We start from the raw sequence: 21,718 nt of genomic DNA on the forward strand, positions 1-21,718 counted from the left end.
ATGGTAAAGCTTATAGGAAGACCAGTATTTTGTTCAGAGGAAATTCTGTTTTATGAATATGGAAATTCTGGTTGATTGTAAAGTTAACCTCAAACTTTAACTTATATTTAACAATATATTGAGAAAAGAATAGAACAGTTACCGTACCTCTGTGAAAACATTCCGATTGGCCTGCAAGCTAACCTTTACTACTTCAAAAGGGTTAACCACAACTGCTTCTGTTAATCCAGATCCCAAGCCAGCAACTGCAAATGTCTAGAAAGGTTAAATCAGTCAATATTTAAAAATCAAGTTTTCATGAGAGCTGTAGTAAAATACTCCATACATCACAGTACAAAGCGGAATGATACGATGAAAACTGAGAGACCCATGGTAATGCAGCAGTATACCATTACTAAACAGTTTTAGTCCTTGATTAGATGTTGACAGTTCATGAAGAAGAAATTACAAAAGCCACAAACCACATTCCAAAAAATGCAAAATAAAATGTCAAAGTCCCATCAACAACAAATCCTCTCTTTAGCTGGGATAAAACTTGTATTAGTGATTTAAGATGCACACATGGAAAAATACTGCTCTCTGGTTATGTATGTGGAGAGTTTGACTTCAGTGCATCATGGGCATCTTTACACATGCCATTCGGTGAAGGTGTGGAAGAGTGGGGGTCTTTAATTAGAACAGCTCCGAGAGTCACTTGTTCAACAAACTTTAGTTAAAGCACCCTGCTACCATTTTGAAGTGTGCGGACACTGAATACATGTGATGCAGAGGCTGCTGGAGCATGCTAATTAGCATGTTTCAGCAGACTTGATTATCTCTGATGTGTGCTAATCAGCATGTGTTGGAGCAGATGTCCAGCACATGTATAGGTACCCAATAATTTTACTTTTGAAGCATAGCTGCAGTTATGAAGCACAATAAAACAACTGTATTGAGCAGTAAAATTTTCTATAAAAAAGGAACTAATTTTGTAAAGAGCACTGAAGAACTTTTTCTAGCAAATTGCCCAGTTAAAAAAGGAAAACCCTTTATGGGTAAGTTTCAACCCTGAAAAGGCGCAAATGAGACTTAAATGATGCACAAGACAGGTGCTGGCGCTCTTCACAGGTGTGTGTTCCATTGGCTAAGAAATTGAGGGCACGACAGCTCTGTGTAAAGACTGCAGAAGCTGGCCTGTGCTTTGTAGTCAAGGAGGAAACATGTTATTAGGAAGATAAACAATGTCTTACTTTGTTCATAATAGATAAGTAAAATATCCAGGAAATTTCAAAATAGTGCATTTTAGATGTCCATTTAAATTCTCACCGCCAGCTCTCTCCTACTTACAAACCTAGAACAGAATATTGAGTAGTACAATTTGCTAAACTAAAAAAGGAGGAAAAGAATAGTCACCTCTCAAAGGAGGCCAGACTGTGAGTGGCTCTGAATGACTGTTCAAGAATGGAAAGGGTAGAAGGAGCAGCCATAATCCTAGCCATTGTGTACCTGAACTATGTGACACTGCAAGTGGGACTACACTTCCCATATGGAGTGGGAACATAGCCCTGACCCCTTCAGCATCATCTCTTGGATTCAGGCTACAGGGAATAGGGTGGAAATGCATTCTGCCTCTTTCCTGTATCTGGCAGAGAATAACTTGCATTTGGAAGCTTGTCTAACTGTATCCCAACTATACAGTTGATCCAATAAAAGATACCACCCTGAGAAATCTTTGCCTCTTTTCAATGAGACACACTGCCTTGGTATGCGCTGTGCCAGGATACCCAGAACCATACCTACCTCAACCTGAAAGTACATGGGACACATCTGAAACCTTTTAGATTTAGGTCTTCCTTGCATGGCTATGACATTAAAGTGAAGTGAAGCTAATAACAATGTAATACATTAAAAATACAGCAACATTTGTTGTTCAGTACATCTGCTATGTGAATCAGGGCTGCTCTTTGTGAAGAATGAATATGCTGTGTTTACAGATTTTCAGCACACTTTCTTTGGAAAAAGGCTGCCATGCACAAAAAACCCATAAACCCTGCTCCTTACACTTACTAGAGAGACAAATGGCAGCCTCTTCCTTGAATATGGGAAACTATAAATGATTATCGTGTCACATGAGTACTGAAGAGGAAGTTTCATGTAAATTGTTTACCATCCTGTGTGAGGGGTGGATTTGGAAGGCAGTAGCATACAGATTGAACCAAGGGTACTGATAAATTCAGTATCTCTCTGTTTTATGCCCTGTGCTGATATGATATAGCCTAATGGAGAGTCACTTGTTCTTACAAGACAAGTTGCCACATATTTCTTCAACTCTCACAAACTTATATGTTGGAAGCCAAAACTGTAAAAAGAATTATAATCCAAAACTCATCTGACCAGGAAATCTATAATCCAGATGTTCAGGATTTTATTATTTGTTAAATATACTCTTCCAAGTATTTCACATGTTTAACCTGGCATAAAACTCAGATACATGGACTATTATAAACAGGATACAGGAGTCTTGATAAAATGAGAAGTGTTTGATACGCGACAAAATGAAAAATCAAAATAAGATAAAAGGAGTAGGTAGGGAGGTAAGGAATTAAATACAGAAATATTGAAATGAGAATTGGTGGTTTTCAAAATTTTTTTTTATTGAAATGGCTTATTTTAAAACCATATTTTTCTTTTTTTATAGAAAGAATGCTGGGCCCTTTTCCAGAATTGTAGTGAAAATGGTTATTGATTTTCTTTCAAAACAATTTCTAAAAATTCTTATGTCCACTGCAAATGGGTAACTGGTAAACAGAAAATGTCAATAAAAAAATTAATAGCATTTTTTATATTGTTGAGGAAAATATTTACACAAGTCTAAAAATAGGTATGTTTCAAACACTGTAAAATTAGCAAAAAATTGAAGTATTGTTCAAGAAAGTTTTTCATTCTTTGATAAGCTTTATCTGAACTGTATTTACTATATTACCTTATCTTGCCATGGTATTGCATATTATGCTTTTTCCTCTTCTTTTCATAGATATACCTCCTTTTCTTCTGTCTAGATCATTTGGTGGAATGTTGTTTTGCTACCTAAGTTAGTGGTTTTTGCTATTCCCTCAGTGTGTTTACACGTGCATTAATGCGCCTTTTCTAATGTGCATTAAATTTAGTACTTCCAATGTGAGTACTCCTGCAGTAGTGCATTTGCACTTTTTGAAGTGATGCTTAATGCACAATAGACTATTTTACTGAGCATCAGTGGAATGTCAAGGTTTTTTATGTGATGCTTTAATGCATAGTAAAATAGTCTATTGAGCATTAATGTGCACATGTAGATGTGCCCCTTGAATATTTCGGTTACTATATTTGGAGCAAATTACCACATTTCTTTCTTTCTGTGGCATGTGGGTCATCAGAAATTTTGTTTCAATGTGTTTTTACATTAGTATAAAATTACTACATTTTTCCCTGTCAACAAAATATCTGAGTTCAGAGAATATAGGCCTGCTAGGTAGGGTATTATCTTAGACCATAATTAAAGAAGAGGTTTGTTATTTAAACCTGATTTTATTGCCAATCTGTTGCATGTTATTTATTTGTTGTTTAGTATTTATATGGTCAGATCTTAAAAAAGAATGTCTCATGGTACCTTATCACACAAACATTCCCACAAATGAAAGGGACTACATGAAGAATAAATTACCACTAAATATAAAGATACAGAATCAAACTGTAAATATGGAAATACATAGCTCTTCACAAAAATCCACTGTATCAACATAAACAGCCCTGCTGTGTTAATATACAGTATGTGTTACTGTTTGCTTTAACAACATATTTATGGTTCTGAGATGAAATCCTGTCTACTGAAATCAGTAGGAGATTTGCCATTAGGTTCAGTGGGCTTAGAATTTCACTCTTAATGCTTTATTCTTAGGTTGAAAATTAGGGCTGGGCAAAGCTTCAGTCGCTGATTTGATTCAGAAGAGATTTGGCCCAATTCAGCAGCTGAATCTCTGAAACCAAACTGAATCAGGAGACTTTTTAATCTCTCTGAATTGAATCAGAACCCTTTGAACTGATTCAGAGAGATTCAACCATTCAGCCATAGACTGCTTTAAATGATTTTTCTACATACCTCAAGGTACCAGGTGCGGCTCATGAATGCTAAGGTGGTGGGGTGGATGGGGCATCCCATGGGAGTGGCGGGGGAGAGTCCCCCATATGCTCAGCAGCAGACCTGGAAGTGGACCAGAAATACTTCCTGTCCACTTCTGGGTCTGCTGTGGAGCATGTGGGGCACCCATCCCACCTCCTGGCTTGGCGACTGGGGGAGCACCTGGGGTACCCCTGTGGCTGACTGCTGAGCTGGAGGAGTGTGGGGGTCCCCCATGCACTTGGCGGCAGACCCAGAAGTGGACTGGAACTACTTCCAGTTCAGTTCCAGGTCCATCGCCAAGTGTATGGGGGACCCCCCCATGGGACACTCCATTCACCACGCCATCTCAGCCTGGTACCTCAAGGCACATAGATAAAGCATATAAAGCTGTGTCTATGGCCAGATCGCCAATTCTCTGAATCAGAATCGAATCTTCAGATTCAGCCAAATTGAATTGGGACAGTGATCTGAATCAGCAAATCAAATCACTGTCCCCCAAATTGAGCTGAATCTGAATCCAAATCGAATACTGCCCGCTTTGCAAACCCCTATTGTAAACACTTAGGGAAAAGAGATCTTTTTACATGTTTGCTGTGAGCCCTGATGGTGGTTCTAGGAACTAGTGCCATACAGGTACATAATAAGCAAGTTCAATATATTTTTAATGTTTTCAAGTATAAAAAATAATATCCCCAATATGGCTCTATATTGTTCATTGCAAGAGAGTCGAACAAATGTTATGCAATAACATAGTGAATTATCATTAGGAAGACATTCCAATGTATTGATCATATTATAAGTTGCTTATCATAAATAAAAATAAAAGCAATAAAAGTTTTAAATAAACAAATCTGTCTTGTGGAAGTTTGGATTACTGGGTCCATTTAATCTGTATGCTATCTTGATATTTTTAATGCTGGGGAGAGATACAGACTCATCCAATAACTGCTTAATAAGAAGAACTCTAAGGCATGTATTCATACTTACCAGTCCTGGTGGGAGCATAGCATATCCTAGTAATTTCTTGTACTGTTCGAAGGTGAAAAACTATTTAAAAAAAAACAGTTGTGTTTCAACTTCAATGGTGGACATAAAAATATATAACAAATTATTTATCTGATTTAGGGAAAAAAGGAAATAATGAAGTCCTGATTTTTCAAGAATTCTACACTGTGTAACCATGCTCCTCTGTGAATTATAAACATAAAATACTGCAGTTGCACATAGGAAAAAACTATAAAAGCTCTAAGGTAGTGGAAAATCTAGTAATTTAACTTTTTTGCTTTGTAAATGATATAAAACACTGTGTACTGTTTTACATAAGAGCAGACTTGCAGTACATAGTCTTTATTTTCAGTTTACTAACCTTTCACTGGTATCTCATTTTCAGATGCTGCTACATTAGTTATAGAATAACTGGTGTAATTTGTTCTAGCAACAAATGAACCATACAATTTTCATTTAGTGCAGCCATTCCCAGTTTTGGTAGGCATTACAGATTCAAAGATTCACAGAAGTTTAGGGCTTGAAGGGTCCTCATGAGATTATTGGGTCCAGCTCCCCTGCTCTGGGCAGGAAAGACTGCTGGGGTCAAATAACCCCAGCAAGCTGTCCAGTCTCTATTTGAAGATTTTCAGGGTAGGTGCCTGCATCTATTTGAAATTTCTCATTTTTAACAGATTTGACATCTTTGCACTTTTTTGTAGTCTTCCACTGTAAATTAATATTTTTTTCCCAATTTTTACCACCCTTTAAAAATATTTTCCCCAGTCAATAATTTACTATTGTTTAAGGTCCTATGAATAAGTGGCTAAGAAACAGGCCATGAACAGATAGAAGATAGAAATAAAAAGAAAGTTTCTAATCATCAGGAAAATGAGAGTCTGGAATTGAGTTCCAAGAAGAATGGTATGGGAAAGAAATCTAACTAATTTTAAACTGCAGCTGGAGATGATGACACGGTTGCCTGCAACAGCAAGGGACTGAACTCAGTCATCAAAGAGCTACCTTCCATTCCTACATTAATTATATTCAGCAAGTTTTTTTTAAAAGCCACATATTGCTGTGGTAGGGTTGGAGTAATGTTTTAGTCATGATGGTCCAAGAAATATGCACAAGGTGTGGATTTAACCAGGTCCTCCCCCTCTATGCGGCACCAGTCAGGCCGCAGCTGGAGTACTGCATCCAGTTCTGGGCGCCGCACTTCAAGAGGGATGTGGACAACATGGAGAGGGTCCAGAGGAGGGCCACTCACATGATCAAGGGGCAGCAGGGCAGGACCTGAACCTGTTCAGCCTCCACAAGAGAAGGCTGAGGGGGGATCTAGTGGCCTGTTACAAACTAGTCAGAGGGGACCAGCAGGCATTGGGGAAGTCCCTGTTCCCCCGAGCACTCCCAGGAGTGACTAGAAATAACGGTCACAAGCTGGCAGAGGGTAGATTCAGACTAGATATCAGGAGGCGCAACTTCACTGTCAGGGCGGCTAGGATCTGGAACCAACTTCCAAGAGAAGTGGTGCTAGCTCCTACCCTGAGGGTCTTTAAGACAAGGCTCGATGAACATCTTGCTGGGGTCATTTGACCCCAGTACTCTTTTCTGCCATGGCAGGCGGGTGGACTCGATGATCTGCTCAGGTCCCTTCTGACCCGACCAACTATGAAACTACAACATTTTCCAGGCTGATGCTACCAGAAATAACAATGAGAATGGTAAACAGCATCTTCTGCAGTTATAAATAGCTTGCTAGAATGATGAACTAGGAGACTATAGAATCTTAGTGGATAGAGAGGGCAGGAAGAGACAAAATTCCAGGCAGAATCTGGAGTTATTACAAGTAATACGCCATGTAAAGTTACAGGTTTTACACTTTTGAGAAGAAGGGTATATGCAAGGCCTGGGACTATAAATCCTACTAGACATGTTTCCTATAATTTACCCACAGGTGTCTGCATCTCAAAAGTAAGCAACCACCAACCTCTTATCTTTCTGACCAGTGACTGTAGAGTGCTTTAGTGCTGGAGGTCTCCTGGCTTTCCAATATTCTTAAACAAGAGACTGCTAAATGTATTCCCCAGCAAGCTATTCACATGGCTTCCAACTATAAGTCCCACTACTAAGATGCTTCAAACTGTTCTGCCATACTGAAGGAGGCAATGGGAAGCAAGGCCAAATTGCTGCAAGTCTCCCAAGAAGCACTGAGGAATTGAAGTTCTTTATTAAACAGAAGGAACTGGTTAATCTGTGATGCACAAGAAAAGCATCCTAATTCCATAGGACTCCATTTATCACTTTCATGCAGTTCTGTGCATAAAACAGCTTTTGCTGTGCACCACCTACACAAGAGCATGAGAAACAAAACATCACTTTGGCATTTTAGCTTGGTGGGATGGAGACCTTCTTTGCTATAGCAGGCTTGGCAGCATTTTCTGAACCAGGTACCCTTTTAGTAGAACAGTACTAAAACCAGAAAATATATATTACAGCTCTGTGTTGCAAAATATAAATTTGAAAGTATGAAATCTCAGTGCTCGATACTCAAGTCACAGGATATAAATAACTTTTTGTCTTTAAAGGGAATTACTCAAGAAAAATTCCCTAGAATGTCCACAAAATGTACAGATTTAAGAACAATTTATTACACATAAAATAAATATGTTTAAGATCACTGGAATAAGCTTGCTGATAATCAAACCAAATAAATGTGTTAAATTAGGTCTAGCAATATAGAGAAGTTAAACAATCATGAAATGCACCCACTTGTAGAGCATGCCATAATTTCCTGAATCACTTTTACCTTTAGAATAAAATAAAATCTCTGGAAAAGTGTCAGTCATTGCAAGGTCAGTTACTATACTGAATCAAATTAGGTGGTTTTTTTGTGTTAAAAATTGCTTTCTTCTCTTTCCAACATCTTTCTAGTCAGTGTTATTCTCCTAAACTTTCATGGAATTTATGGTATTCCCTAATGTTTTCCATAGCCTCACAGATCTGTAAAATGGCTGTAATAAAGGAAGAAATATATTACCTAGCAATTTTTTGGTCTTAACATTTTTACCTTAGAATATCAATGGCTTCCTAGAGTCATAAATAAAAGAACTACTTCACAAAAACTTTGTTTCATGTTACACAACTATTTTTAAAGAAAACTAATCAATACCAATAAAATGCAACATAAAAGTAGCTGTATGTATTAACATGACTAATGTATGAATAAGGTGTATGATACCTGAGAGCATCCAAACTGTCTTTAATAACAAAAAAGTTTGTTTTTTCACCCTATAATTCTATTAAGTTAATAGCACTCACAAAATCCAAGGATCAGTATATATAAAATATATGCTTTCATATATCTAATAACCAATACTGTCCATCTGGCAAAGAAACACTTTAATTCAAGTTAAACAGAAAATAGCCAAAGTACTTACCAGATGTCTCAATAACTTTAGTGTAAAATATGCTTGAAACAAGATGTCTGGGAACATATGTACAATATATATTTACCCCAAAAGTTCATCTGTTAACCATTCTATTGGCACCATTCATTTCTTTTCTCTAAGTCCAAACTAACTCAGGGTTATAAAGTATGACTTTTCATCTTTGAGAAATAAAAGCCTTTTTTTTTAAAAGAAAAAGAGAGAAAGAAAGAAACACCAACACAGAAAGTCAAAGGAGCTAATATCTTAAAAGTGTGCTTGTGTTTCCAACACTTAGCACTCAATTAAAATATTGCATCAGAACACCTTTGTTTTGATAGCTTGCTTTTTACATGCAAATAGCTGCATCAAATTAATGCATTATCCCAGGTACATGTTGCTATACTTCTTCCCAGCACAAACTCTGCCTTGTTTATTTATGTTGGTGATCATTTATCAGTACAGTAGTTTTATAATCCAAATCAATCTTTCTGCACACTTTTATAAGACATAAATGGCCCATACAATATGAACTGTACAAAATGCCCCCCATAAAACAATAAATGATATTGCCACAAATTGAAAACTGCCCTTCCTCAAACTTCCTTGAAGGGGAAAAATAGACAAAAACTAGACTTCCTCAAACTACTGCTTAGTTCTGTTAAACTGGAGTGGGCAGGGCATTCCGAATGAGCAATGGTCTTACAGCTATGCATATTTAAATGTTAAAGTAGCATCCTGGGACTGACAGACATGCAGCTCCCTGCTGTAACAGCAAGTGCCATAAGTTATATTGACTCTCCTACCCTCGACCCAACAGATGTTCACTGTTAGGGGAGAAGCGGTTGTGGGGGGGTGGGTGTACAAGATTAAGCTCCACTTTGGAGCTGATCCAGGAGGAGCTGTGCATCTGCAGCCTCTCTCCCCTAGCTACATGCCCCCCATAACTCCAGTGTTGTTGGCAGAATGGAAGGGGGGAAGGGAGGGGAGGGAGCTCCCGTCTGGGGTCTGCCTAGCCTCATGGGAGGAGGGGGAGGCTCCAATGGACTCATCAGCCCCTGTCCCCCTCCCCCCCAGCAGAGGCTGGACAAATTCCAGACCTGAGCTCCCTCCCCTCCCTTTCTTTCTTCCCCTCCCATCCTTTAGACAGCACCAGGGGTGGGGCTGAACTGCAACAACTCAGCCCCAGTTGGCACAGGGACAAACAGAAGTTAATGAAGGCACTCAGCTTTGGAGCACCTTCATCTGAACCCTCATTTAATTTAATGCACGATTGGGCACTTTTAAAGCACTCTGCAGCCACACACTTCTGTTAAGGCATGGCTATAGAGAACTTTAAAGGGGCTGATCATGCAACAAATATCACTTCTGTCAGTGCCCCCTGTGGTTTTTCTTGATCTCTTGACTAGTTCGTTTGCTTGCAGAAAAACTCCAGAAGAAAAAAAAAGAAAAGAAAAAAAAGTTTGATGAATTTTGATTATTTTAGATTTTCTGCTTTAAAACCATATTTTTTTTGCATGGGATGGGGGTGGAGGATGGGAGAAGACTCATGGTTGTTGAATGATTGGAGTTGGCAATCATATAATCCAGTTCCAACTGTTCAGAATGTGCCAAGAGAATGACTTCCTCTCATATAAAGAATTAATGTGGGAGGCGAAAAACCGGGGAAAAAATCATTAGGAACACTTTGAAATGTCATCCTTCTATTCTGCACTGCAACTATAGTTTTTTTCTTCTAGCCAGTCATTTTCAGACAGAGAGAGCAGACATCTTATTTGCATTTACAAAATGTAAATAGTTGGTACAGCAGAGCAAGAAAGACTTGGATATTTATGAAGGTACAAGCTGGCAGTTGTTCATTTCTGGCAGCACACAGTACTCTTCTTTTGAACCCCTGGCAGTCAAGGTGAAAAAAAGGTATGAAGCCTTGGTATTGGAAAAGAAGCTTACTCCATTGGCAGAAGAAGCCAAGCCATGCACACCAAAGCCTGGGAGGATCATGACTAGTGCCCCCCAGAGGAAGTCAAAAGTGGCTGTAGTTGGTAATTAGGGTTTTAGAATGACATGCATAAGCTCGATGAAACGGTCAGAAATTAATTGACTGAAATTCAATAAGGATAAATGCCAAGTCTTGCACTTATGAAGGAACAAACACATGTACAACTACAGATTGGGGAACAACTGGCTAGGATGCAGTACTGCAGAAAAGGACCTGGCAAATACAGCAGATTGTAAGCTGAATATGAGGCAACAACAGTAAGCTCTCGTTGCAAAATAAACTAATAGAATACTAAACTGCGTTAACGAGATCATTGCATGCAAGTGAAGTCAAATGATTCTTCTTCTCTATTTGTCACTGGTGAGACTTTACGTAGCATGACGTGTACAGTATTGGTCCCCAGAATTCAAGAAAGACCTGGACAATTTGGAAAGAGCCCAGAGCAGAGGAACAATAATTACAGGTTTAGAAAACATGACTTACAAGGATAGGTTGGAAGAACTGAGATTATTTACTCCTGAGAAGAGAAGACTGAGGGGGAATTTGATAACAGTTTTTAACATGAATGACTGGTGCCTCCAAGACTAGGGGGCACCATGGCAGCGAGTGGGGACCACTAACAGATGCTGGTGTCAGTGTCGGCAGTGGTGGGCAGGGACTACTTGCAGATGCTGACGGCAGTGTTGGTGGAGCGGGGTGGGGTGGTGAGTGGTGAGCGGGGACCACCTGCAGATGCCAGCAGTAGTGTTGGCAGCGAGGTGGGGGGGTGGTGAGCGATGATTGCCCGCACAAGCTGGTGGCAGCTTTAGTGGCAGCCAGTCTCAGGGGGAGCACGTGCCCCCCCCATGCCTCCCCATGCCCCCCCCCACACATTGCCTATGGTTTTTAAATACTTGAAAGGTGGTTAAAAAGAGGATGTTGCTAGACTCTGTGGCCGCGGGGGACAGAACAAGGAGTAATGCTTTTAATTTGTAACACAGGAAATATAGGTTGGATATTAGGAAGAATTACAAGAGTGGTTAAACATTGGAGCAGATTACCCAGAGTAGTTGTAGAATCTTCATTCCTGGAAGTTTTTAAGAGCAGGGCAATCCTGCCTTGAGTAGGGTGTTGGATTAGATTACCTCCCAAGGTCCCCTCCAGCCCTACTTTTCTATGATTTTATAAAAGGAAAGCATTATCAAGAGATCTTCTGTTGGATTTCATTACGGGGCTTACATCAAGTCATTTTTACATGCATATTATACCTTACATGAGTGGTGGCAAGCTGAGGCCCAGAATGACTTGTAGTCCTTCAGTAAAAAAAGAAAATTGGCATATACAGAACGTCCTCTCAGCTAAACAGGTTCAGTGAGAATTAAATGCATCTCACTGTAAAAACTCCACAGTGAGATAGCAAAAGTGATAATGATGCTATTATAGTAGTGTAAAAACTGGTATAAAATATCACAAAGTAAGAAAAATTAGAACCAATAAAAATAAAAATAGTGAATGACTTCAATAGGTCAGTCAGTATTAATTTATTTTTGTTGGAGTGTATATTTTTGTAGGGAGTTTTGTCCATGAATATACTTAATAAAGGAAGAGTACAAAATGCCTTGGGTTTTTTGGGTTATTGTCCTTAAAGTCTGGGAAACTACAAGGAAGGGGGTACTTGAGGTGCTTTGACATAGTGCTCCACCTCACTTAATGAATATTTACTGTGAAAAGTTTCCTTCATGAACGCTTTAATTTGTTAACATATTCCTAGTATTAATTCATTTGTATCTCACAAAGAATTTATAAAAAACATCTACCCAAAATTAAAAAAACATGAAATTGAACTATTCCTTCTAGTCATAATTTGTTCTTCCATGATTTCATACAAACCACTCAGCTATAACCCAGTAATTAAAGTCATGTTCCTGCTGTTCTTAATCAGGCAAAATGTGCAGTGTTATCAATGGAAGTTTCTTCTGAGTGAAAATCACTGTTTAACTTAGCATGGGATTCAGTGTCAATCAGCACATTTCTTGTGTGGGAAGAAAATTCATGTTTTAGAGCCATTGCTGTTGGACTTACTGTAACACATTTCTAAAAGAAGGAAATACAGTGCCTTACCTTCACTGCCCTTTTTGGTGTTTCTGCCAAAATAGGAGGAAGTATGCCTTTGTAGAAACCAAATAACCTATTTAAAAAACAAACAAAAGATTTTGTACGTAAGCATTAGACAGCATATTTTCATTTCTGGGTAAGGCAACTAATCTCAGAGCAATCCCAATAATTCAGAACAACTCTCATGGTCAGTAAAGAAGCACTACTTTTTGTCACATAGCTACCAATTCCACTGCATGTTGGTGGAACAACTGTCAGCAGCAAATGCTGACACTAGAAAAGTGCATTCTGTGAGGAACCTGATCCAATAGGTGGGTATTAGATAAACTATAATGTCTTCCAGTCCAGGGAAGTTAAACAGAGAACACTTAATTTGGGCATTTTGATTAGTTAGATACTGCATTTTGTTTTGCCATTTAATTTGGGGTAGAAAAAGAATGAGAGTGAGTGACAAGGCCTGATAGAGTTAGCACGGTAAGAGAATAAAAAAAGAAGAAATGGAAATGACCGTGATTTGAATCTGATCCACTGCTCAAACTTCAGTCAGTTAGCAGAGTTTTGTCTAATGTACAGTAGGCATACCTACATGTTCACTTTCCTGCGCAGTTGACTAATTAGCTCCACAGTAAAGCATCACAGTCTACATGTATGCTCATTTTAGGGCACAGTAAACTATTTAACTCCTCCATAGGATAGTTAAGTAGGATATTTAGGTAAGAATTCATATGGTGGAGTACTTACATGCACCCAAAAGCACATTTAGACTGTGACTGGTGCTGACTGGGGCACACGGATGCTACAGTGAGGGGGCTTCCTGCTGGCCAGCCTCACACTGTAACACCCTGTGCCCCAGCCAGCCCCTCTGCTGCCTGACACTGCCATCTGGGGCCTAGGGCTGGTCCCCCAGGGCTTCCTGCTCCAAGTCAGCTGCTCCCAGGCACAGCAGCTTCACGTGCACCCAGAACTGCTTCAGCTCAAACTGCTGCAGTCCCAGGCACACATAAATACACTGCACCTGGGAGCAGCTGACTTCAGCACAACTGCACTAAAGTTTATTCAGGCACATTAATATCACGTGCAGATGCACCCAGTCTGTCTCAGAAACTTTGTCTGAGATGAAGATAATGAAATCAGTCAGTTTTTTCCAATAATGCCTTACAACCAATGCACTTAAAATGTACAATCATGTAAAACCTCAAGTATTTCATTTGCAAAAACTCAAAACACTAATGTGATGATAATGGAAATGTGGGTGGTTCTAAAACCAGCAAGAAACAATAAACGCATGTGTGGATGTAAGGATTTTATTTTTTATCCTTTTCTTTTTCCTTGATCAATAACACTGCATCAGTCCATTTATACATGGTATGTGAAATCTTTCAAAGCCATTAATTGACTAGTGACATGTAACAGTTAAAGATGTTATCGCCTGGATTTAGATTTTCATCAAAAAACTTGTGCTCAGCAAAATTATAGAGCTGCAACAATAATCACTGAAGCATGCAACAGAAGAGGGAGGAAGTGACATCAGATCCACAGTTTGGAGAAATTGGAAAGAATTAACAAGTAAATCTCTAACAGAAACACAACTTCAACATTTTATTTTGCTTTAGCATTGAAGATCTAAATGAACATCACCATTCAATTGTATTCTGGGCACCAGCCCAAACTCATCTTTGGAATAGTTGATTTTGAAACATTACAGTCAATCATATCTTCTCAATTTGTTCTTCTTTCAGGCTTTAGGCATCCTTCTGGTTTCCATTTCTTGTTTGGAAGCCTTGAGTCATCCATCCTGGCAATATGACCAACCCAAATCAGTTATTTTCTCCAAATTATATTGAAATTGGGATCTTGCTTAGTTTGTTGTTTTCTTCCCCTGTCTTCCACATAATTTTCCCTTTAAGGATCTAATACAAAGCTGATTGAAGGCATGCATATAATATTCTCTTTCTTCTATTGCTGTCAAATCCAAGTCTCTTATCCACACAGTTCTGTAATTGAAACAATGACACTAAGTACCTTTAGGGCCCTATTCTGCCTTTACTTCTGCAGCACAATCCCAGAATTTAAAAGAAAGACTAAGGTTTCATGGCTCTGTTATTTTGGTTATATGGATTTGGTAATGTGAATTCATAAAATCAAAGGCACCCTGAGGACATATTAGTTTATGTGGGATGGGAAGAGAATCATTTAGTAATGGAGAAAAGCATTTTCAAATGTGGTAAAAATTACCTACATCTTTACCCTCTATAGGAATCAAAGTATGGTCCTACTGTGTGCAAGCCAACATGTTAAGAGTTTGTTCCTAACACAAGGTAATATTCTACTGAAAACAAGGCAGCTGTATTTTTAACGAGTGAGCAGTTTGAGGTAAATTCTAGGAACCCTGATGGCTTGACAATGGACTGTTAATACTTGTAGAGATTACATGTTACATGTTACCATATGATCACTAACATGAGGTAAAAGCAAACATTTAGCCTAATAAGGATACATTCTAGATTTGTCTTTTTTTAATGTCAAAACCAGTTTAACAGAGTAAAGCTTTCACTGACACATGGGCTACGTACAGATATTCAAAAAGCCCCTGGTGTAAGCACTCTGGGTGCAGACAGAAATGCAGCTCCCTGGTCTAACACATGGCACTTTGCCAAAACACCATGAGTTAGACAGATCCTCCTGAGCTAACGGACATTAGCTGCTGTGCCGGGAGGGTGGAGGGAGCTGATTCAGAGAGAGAGGGTGCATACATGCACCCTCTCCCTTAACTCTGCCCCTCCCCTTGTAGCTCTGGTGCTGCCTCAGGATGGGTAGGGAGGTCCATTCTGGAGATTCCCCAGCCAAACTGGAGTGGGAGGGAGAATGGATTGGAGCCCCCTCCAACTGGGGTGGGGGTGGGGGAGAAAATCCATCCCCCCCACACGCCAGCATGGCTGGGGAATCCCCAGAAAAAACTTATCTCCCCTCTCCCATTCTGTAAACACTGCTAGAAACAGGGCTGGGTGGCATCAGCTGAGCATTGCTCCTGGTGCATGCAGGCACAAATTAATGTGCCCCCATGCAATTAGGGTTCAGATTGTCATGACATTGGCCTTTTAAAGTGCTCTGCAGCCATGCATTTGTGTTTTGTCAGGGCTGTAGACCTCTTTCTGGGGCCAGATTGGACAGAAATTGGCATGTTTGTCTGTGCCTTCTAACTTACCACACTTTATTCAGAGTGCAATAAGTTAAAGAGCCAAATAAACAAGTGTTCTCTATTCAGTGGAGGGAACTTGCAGCCTGCTCACACTGGCCACTGGGGGTGCTCCCACATGCCTCCTAGGAGGATGCTAGAGTGGCCCCTCTCCCCAGCTTCACCCCATCCTCCTGCCAGCTGGGGGGGGAAAACAGGAGAGTAACAGAGTCCCCTCACTCCCCCCGGTGACGGCTCTCCTGCAACTTGTTGGCTAGGGTTTGAAGTGTGGATTAGGCTGGGTCTGCATGAGGAGGGCTCCCTTCCACCACCTCTTGAGAGCAACAACTAGAAGCTTCAGTGTGACTTCAGCTGGTCCCTAGCATCCTTCCCTTGCAGCAGCCCTAGTCAGAGCCGCTGTGGGGACACAGCCCCTTCTAGTCAAGCAGTGGTATGCCGCAATCTGGCCAGGGTTACTGCCAGGAGAGAGGTCCTGTACTCCTTTCCCCACAGCCCCACCACCTATGGCCAGCCTGGAGGGCACTACTGGGCTAGGGTGGCTGCAAGGGCAGAAACCCCCTTTTACTCATGCCACATCCCCCACTGCTAAGCTGTATGTGGGGCTGGGATCAGAAGCTGTCAGTGAAAGATGGGGAGGCAGGGCTGGCTCAGGCAAGTGCAGAGCAAATGCTCTCTGCCCAAGGCTAGAGTGCAGCCCTGTGCAACACCACTTTGGATAATGGGATTGCGCTCAAAGGTAACTCTCGATGGAATCTGGCACAGAAGTTCAACAAAGCACTCCAGCAGAAAGTACTTTAGGTTAGTACATATCCATCCAGGGTTAACTTAGGATGAGATCTGCCATTTTTAAAGCATCTTATGTGCCATGTCTGTTCTGTGATGGCTGCAAAGTACTTACTGCATGCTTAAAGCACACTAAGTATAATGTCTGTATCTAGCCATGGTGCCCAGAGTTAGTGCTACGATATCTATCTCATAATTCCACAAACCAGACAAGTAAAATTTCAGTACCAATAATCAATACTAAAGATACCAGTAATCAATACTACAGGCTAATAGATGTGTTTGCTAGCTTAAGTACCTTGGCATTTATTTGACCTTAGGACATTTTTCCGTGTACTATACATGCTTCCATTCATCCAAATCCCTACCACTTGTAGGATATAGGAATGTAAAATAAAATTTGATTATAAGCAGCCATAAACAAGGTACTATAATGTTTTAATAGTTAACACAATCCTAACAGTAATACTATGAACATTGTGCTATGATTATATTTTTGAAAAGGAACACATTACTTTTGTGGCATTTTTTCATTTTGGAAATATAGTTCAGAGCTCTGCATAATACAGGAAGAGCTTGAAAACTACATACGAGGTATGGAAAGATGATATAATACCACTGCTGTAACCTTATAAGGGTATAGGAAACCAAGGTCCTTAATACAAGAAATAGAGGAATCAACAGAAGTCAAAGAAATAATAGCGACAAGAGTGATCTCAGAGGGAGCGAGAATATCAATGAAATGTGCTTTTCAAGTACTCCAGAAAAAATTCTGAGGAATTGGCTCAGAAACCACTGGATTAGCCAACAAATAGATTAATAATCAGCATCCATTTATTTAATTTATTCAGAATCACAGACATCATAATATTTACAGCATATGGGTCACATTATGAAGTTATTGTGAGCCATCGTCCACGTGACTGTTATTCTTGCACAGAAACCAATCTATCTTCCATGATTTTTAATCCCTTTCAACCTTTTATTCAAAACCATTGTTAATTTTTGGCTCTGAATTTAATGAGCTAAAAATAAGCTCCACCAGAGATAGTGAGATAGGAAACCTGAACCTTTCTTTCTGCTATCTAGAATTGTGAAAAGTGAGCCTAGAAAAAGGAGGCTAACTTAACTTCTGTTAACTTTTGATCAAAGTTTGTGCTAAATGTGAGCCTTCACTCAGATTGTACATGTAAGACATACCCCATATGTTACTTATGGGCACTCACAGACATGGAAGAAAGAAAAAGTGCTTCCCAGAAGAAGTAGCACATTATTTTGACTTGGCTCTGCAGTGTCTGTATAGATTGGGTGTTTTAGCAAGGTTTTTTGGCACTTGTATCTAATAAAAGCACAAATAAAGCCCCACTAAAGCGCCTGATCTATATAGATGTTGGGTGAGCTGGGTCCAAGTAATGCCTTGCCTCTTCTGGGCATGTGCTGACCTTGGTGCATGGGTGTGTGGACTTTAAAGTAAAGTACCATTTTGTTTTTGTTTTTTTTATGTATAAGCAGCCTATGTGTTTATTTTTTGTTATGCTATACTTGCATACTTAAAAAAAATCCGGTAGGGACAAAGTCCAATCTCTACTCTGTACCTCACACCATGCTCAATTGTTCCAAAATGTACATCTTGTTCTGGCTTTTCTCCTAAATTGCTTGTATTTTTGCTTATAAAAACCTCATTGTACATTGCTTGAAGTGGAAGATTCCACTTATTCTGAATGTGCCATACATTTAAAAAAACAACCCCAAACCCATACAAAATGCTTTAAAAAGAGCCAAGGATAGAAGGCTGATATGATTAAAAATAACTTATCATAAAATGTATGATTTTAATAATGAAGAGTCAGTCTGGCATGGAACTGAAATTCATGACCTTCCATGACTTGGCAAGGCTACAGTCCAGATCTTCAGTTCGGTTAAGTACAGACAGTCAAAAAGCCCGAGGTGGAATCGATCCAATCTTTGCAGGTTTCTCTAAGCTGTTTAGAGTGAACTGATAAGGAAGTGAACTCACATTCAGTGCTCAGTTGGGAAAAGCAAGCATATGCTTGCACTGGCCCAGGCCAGAAGGCAGAAGGTGCTTGAGAGCTTGAGTACACCTCCCAGTCTGCTGGCCATTACCAAGCCCAGCCAATTGGGGCCATCCCCTACTGGCTGTCTGGCATACATCCCCAACCCCTGCGGGAAAGGGAAGGAAACTCCTGTCCTGGTGCTCAGCCTGGGACTGCCCAGGTGAGGGGAGCCCCATGCTTCTGGAGGTTCCCCCTACCCCAACCCAGGCCCCTTCCAACCTGGGGTCTGGCCAGCTGCAGGAAGCCCTTGTGCTGAGCATGATTCCCACCCCCCCACCATCCCCCTGAGCTGGATGCTGAGTCCTGCCCTCTGCTAGTCTTTGACTTGCAGGGAGAAGGTGAAAGGAGCCCCCATTCTGGTGCCAAGCGTGGGTCCGCTTCCCTTCCCTGCTGGCCTGGATGGGGCCCACTGCCCCCCACCCTCCCCAGCACTCCAGATTCCTGCTCACCTTCCCCCTTCCCTCATATTTTCTGTGGCTGCCCAGGCTGTCTGTCCCAGGGAGCAACCAGCAAAAGGTAAAACTGCCTGCCTGGCTGCTGCCATGCCTGTAGCTGCTGCTATCTGGGCTAGAAAAGCAGACCCCAGCAGTTTAACCCTTCCCATTTATCCCCCTCCCTGCCACACAGCTGGGCAGACCTGGGCTCAGGGGCCCCCCTCCTCCTGTGCCTCAGTGACTCGCATTGGCACAGCTGTTCAGGGGGTGGCAACCCTCACTGATCAGGGCTTGGGGGCAGGGGCTGAGATGGGGGGAGCTCTATTTCCTCCCCCCACATCCTGCCAGGCTGACAAGAACAGGCAGGACACAGACCTGCAGAATGCAGGTTTTGCTGCCTCAGCTCTGTGACAGCCCAGGGCAGGAGGGCGGCCCTGGTCAGACAGCTGTGGTGCAGGCTAGTCCACCCACCCTGTGGGGGTGACTAGCTGGGGGCTGCAAGGTATCCTTGGATTCTGGGGGACCACAAGGTAACTTGTGCTGGGAAGGGATCTGAGACAGAAGTTTGATAGCCCAGTCTAACCTAAACTGATTCAATCAGATACTACATCCACCCAGGTCTATCTTAAACTGGGTTCTGCCATTTTGAAACTGGTCTATGTGTGCTGAACTTCTGTTTTGTTATAGGTTAAGACTGGTTTCTGATCACTTATACTGGTTTATTTGTAATTTCTGTTCCTCTCCCTAACGTAAATAGGCATAGCTCCACACACTTCAGTAGAGTTACATTGGTTCATTCAGGCTAAGGATCTGACCTTAGGGTCTGGTGCAACTCCCAAGGAAATCAAAGGGAGTCTTTTTAATTTCAGTGGGAGTTGGATCAGGTCTGTGCAGATCTGTCTGGATTATAATCACTGACTAGGCCATAGAATGGGCTTAAATGTCTCATTTCTTATAACTTTACAGATTTTTGATCCTACAATAGGCTTTTCTCTGTCCTTCTGTTTGCAGTAGGAACAAGTTACAGACATGCCAAAACAACTTTGCCTAAAGCTTCTAAAACAGAAAAATTCTTCATTACAATTCAGATTGTCAAACTGGCAGAGTGTTCCATTTGTTCAGTATGAGTTTTAGCTGTTCAAACACTAGAAGAGAATTTAGGGTTTTTTTCCCCTTCTGCTAACAGTATTGCCTTTTGCATAACTGGTACAACAGGAAGCAGTCACTAGTTTAAAATTGCACCACACCTATCTATTTAAGCTAAAGAATGTAAGAAAATGATTCATTATTGCTATTAGTTACCAGAGAAAAAATAGGCTCTTATACATAAGTTTTTAGCAGTTCAACTATCTGTGTGTTTGACAGAGTTATTTCCTTGAATGTTTAAAGACAAAGTAACGAAGGATTTGACAATTATCTATAAAATACTTTTATCTAGGCACTTTCCATCAAAGATGATAGCAAATGTCTTAAAGCGATAGTCAATCATTACTGCAGGTCTCTGAAATTTAGCATGTCATTTATACAGTTAAAGAGTTGACAACATTTCCCTCTGTTAATCTCTGATGCCATCCTCTATTAGAAAAAAAAGTCATCACACTTGACCAATTTTCATATTTGCATCAAGGATACACCTTTCTCTGACTAACAGAGAGTTAATGAAATTACAACACTGGCCTATTTTATCTCATCTAATAGGTTTGGATTGGGGAGGAAAATTTTTTGATTGCAAGTTAATTCCGGTCTTCACTAAAATAACTTATTCTCTTCAGTATCCACATGTGGAGTCACCAGGGAGTTCTCTACCACTTGTATTCTTTCCCATCTGCTGGCTAAATCAGAGATCCAAAAGGCACTCAGAGTCATTATATGGATTTGTGATGCTCCCAGGAGTATTCTGGCTCCATAATACAGTGCATAATTTACAATGAGATAGTTAAGATTTTTAGACATCAGCCTCCATTTCTGCGGGCATAGTTTTGCACCTGCAATTATTTGTGCTTGTAATTTAGGTTACTTAGATTTCTCTAATTTGCAGGTGCGATTGGTGACGTAGATCTCTAGATAACCTGAACTGCAAGCAACTATAGCTGCAGGTGCAAAACTGTTACTGCGATCTTGTGCACTAACAAATGTGTAGACCAACTTAAGCCCACAATATTTTTGTAGTATTTTTCAACAAAAATGATTTTGCTGCAGAATTTTTCAAATCTTATTTTTTAAAACTTACCTATTTCCTTAAAAGCATCACTCTGAATTGTAAAAAACAGATACTCTTAAATATACGTGTGTTTAATTTGTAAACGATGATTCATTTCATGACACATTCTAAAACTTTGTACTTTGGGGTACTGTTATTGCTTTTTTCCTTCATAGCACCTCTAAAAGTAAACCATAACAGTCATAACTTTTTCCCTGATGTGTGCCAATACAATATAGGGCCATATGTTCTTAGAGAACTTGGTAGCTGTACATTTCATTGCTGTAGTTAGCTAGTAAAGGGTAAGATGAACATGCACATATTCTCACTTTGATTTCCACATAGCAGAGGGTTGTGGTATGCAAACATGTCTTGGGAGCAAAGTCCATT

At 40.3% G+C, this 21,718-nt stretch overlaps 1 protein-coding gene across 3 annotated transcripts in view; it reads right to left on the reverse strand.

The window, feature by feature from the left end:
- SLC25A21 (solute carrier family 25 member 21) overlaps positions 1-21,718 on the reverse strand; it is a 448,630-nt gene that overhangs the window by 24,276 nt on the left and 402,636 nt on the right. For 2 of the 3 annotated variants that reach the window (XM_090033638.1, XM_090033639.1), the window contains 3 exons: positions 12,647-12,713; positions 5,123-5,182; positions 148-255 (listed from right to left, as the gene is read on the reverse strand). In XM_090033638.1, the coding sequence (XP_089889764.1) occupies positions 148-255; positions 5,123-5,182; positions 12,647-12,713 (235 nt within the window). The remainder of the gene's footprint in view (positions 1-147; positions 256-5,122; positions 5,183-12,646; positions 12,714-21,718) is intronic. The other variant, XM_090033640.1, reaches the window with a different exon arrangement.

Source organism: Crocodylus siamensis, chromosome 2 (assembly GCF_052110815.1).
Source record: "Crocodylus siamensis isolate JL-2025a chromosome 2, ASM5211081v1, whole genome shotgun sequence".
NCBI lineage: Eukaryota > Metazoa > Chordata > Crocodylia > Crocodylidae > Crocodylus > Crocodylus siamensis.